General features: G+C 42.2%; 1 protein-coding gene across 1 annotated transcript; it reads left to right on the top strand.

Moving 5' to 3' along the window:
• LOC116007953 (glutathione transferase GST 23-like) lies at positions 1 to 1,400 on the top strand (the record flags this gene model as incomplete). Its single annotated transcript, XM_031248614.1, has 2 exons — positions 1 to 378; positions 1,140 to 1,400. Coding segments are annotated over exons 1-2 (573 nt in total), but the record flags the coding sequence as incomplete, so codon positions are not given.
• Positions 1,401 to 1,405: the final 5 nt, after the last annotated feature.

Here is a 1,405-nt window from a genome sequence, read left to right as displayed (position 1 = left end):
ATGTATATACAGAAGCCGTAGCTAGCTAGGTTCCATCCTCTGATAGAATTGACAGTAACAGTGGGCATGGCAGAAGAAGTGAAGCTTTACAGGACATGGTCAAGCCGATATAGCTTAAGGGTGGTGTGGGCACTAAACATCAAACATATTGAATATGAAACCATCCATGAAGATCTGAGCAACAAAAGCCCTCATCTTCTCCACTATAATCCTGTCCACAAAAAGGTTCCTGTCCTCATCCACAACGGGAAACCCATCTGTGAGTCATTGCTAATCCTTGAATACATCGATGAGACATGGCACAACAACCCGTTGTTACCTCAACACCCGCTCGGCAGAGCACACTCACGATTCTGGGCAAAATTTAGCGACGAGAAGGTAAGTCTTAACCAGTGTTGCAAAAATCATTGCCTAGGCCATCTAAGCAGGAGGTGCTCCTAGACCGAGACGAATTGCTTCTTAAGCGTCCGTCTAGGTGGTCGGCCGCCTAGCGTCTAACTCGGCCGACTGGGTCGAGTTGACGACTGACTGTGTCGAATTTGGCCGAGTTAACTCGCCCAACTCGGCAGAGTTAGCCAAATTAACTCGAGCGAATCGGCCTTCTTAATTTTATTATTATATTTATATATATTTAAATTTATTTATTTATATAAGTAAAAGAAGTAAGAGATATATATAATATAATATAATATAATATATGACATACACCCATTGAATTAATTTTTTGTTTTTATAGATCGTCGTCTTGGTACCGTCTAGGCACGGCCTAGATAGCTTAGGCCCTAGGCGCTACTTTACCGCCCGACTAGCGCCTAGCACCTACTGCAACAATGGTCTTAATTAAAGACAAAGCATATCATTTAGTTTTCTATTGGTCAAGTCTAGAGAGACTTGTAGCGCAGCCATTATTCAAGGATATACACCGGGTACATCCACCTTGTAATCTTACTTGTCAAAGCCTATAGCTAAGAGGTTCAGACCAAATGACCAATAAATCAATAAAATCAATAGACTGTTCCTACTTAGACCAAGAATTTTCTGTTTATCATATTAACAGTTTGACCAACTTAATTGAGTTGTCCCGCACGACTTTAACTTTGTTTTGTATATATGGATTATGATGTGATGTTTGTATATAGCTGATGCCGTCGATCAGGAGTTGTTACTACTCGAAAGGGAAGGAACAAGAAGAAGGTGTTGTTCAAGCGCTGGACAACCTTAAACTCATCGAAGAACAACTGAACGGCAAGAAATTTTTCGGCGGAGACAACATCGGATTCCTCGACATCGTACTGGGGTGGGTGGCTCACCTGCCTAGCGTGTTCGAAGAGATAACCGGCCTGAAATTGATCGACGCCGAGAAATTCCCTGTTCTGTCGGAGTGGATGCACAACTTCTACAATCA

Source organism: Ipomoea triloba, chromosome 16 (assembly GCF_003576645.1).
Source record: "Ipomoea triloba cultivar NCNSP0323 chromosome 16, ASM357664v1".
NCBI lineage: Eukaryota > Viridiplantae > Streptophyta > Magnoliopsida > Solanales > Convolvulaceae > Ipomoea > Ipomoea triloba.
This window is presented reverse-complemented; position numbering and strand designations above follow the sequence as displayed.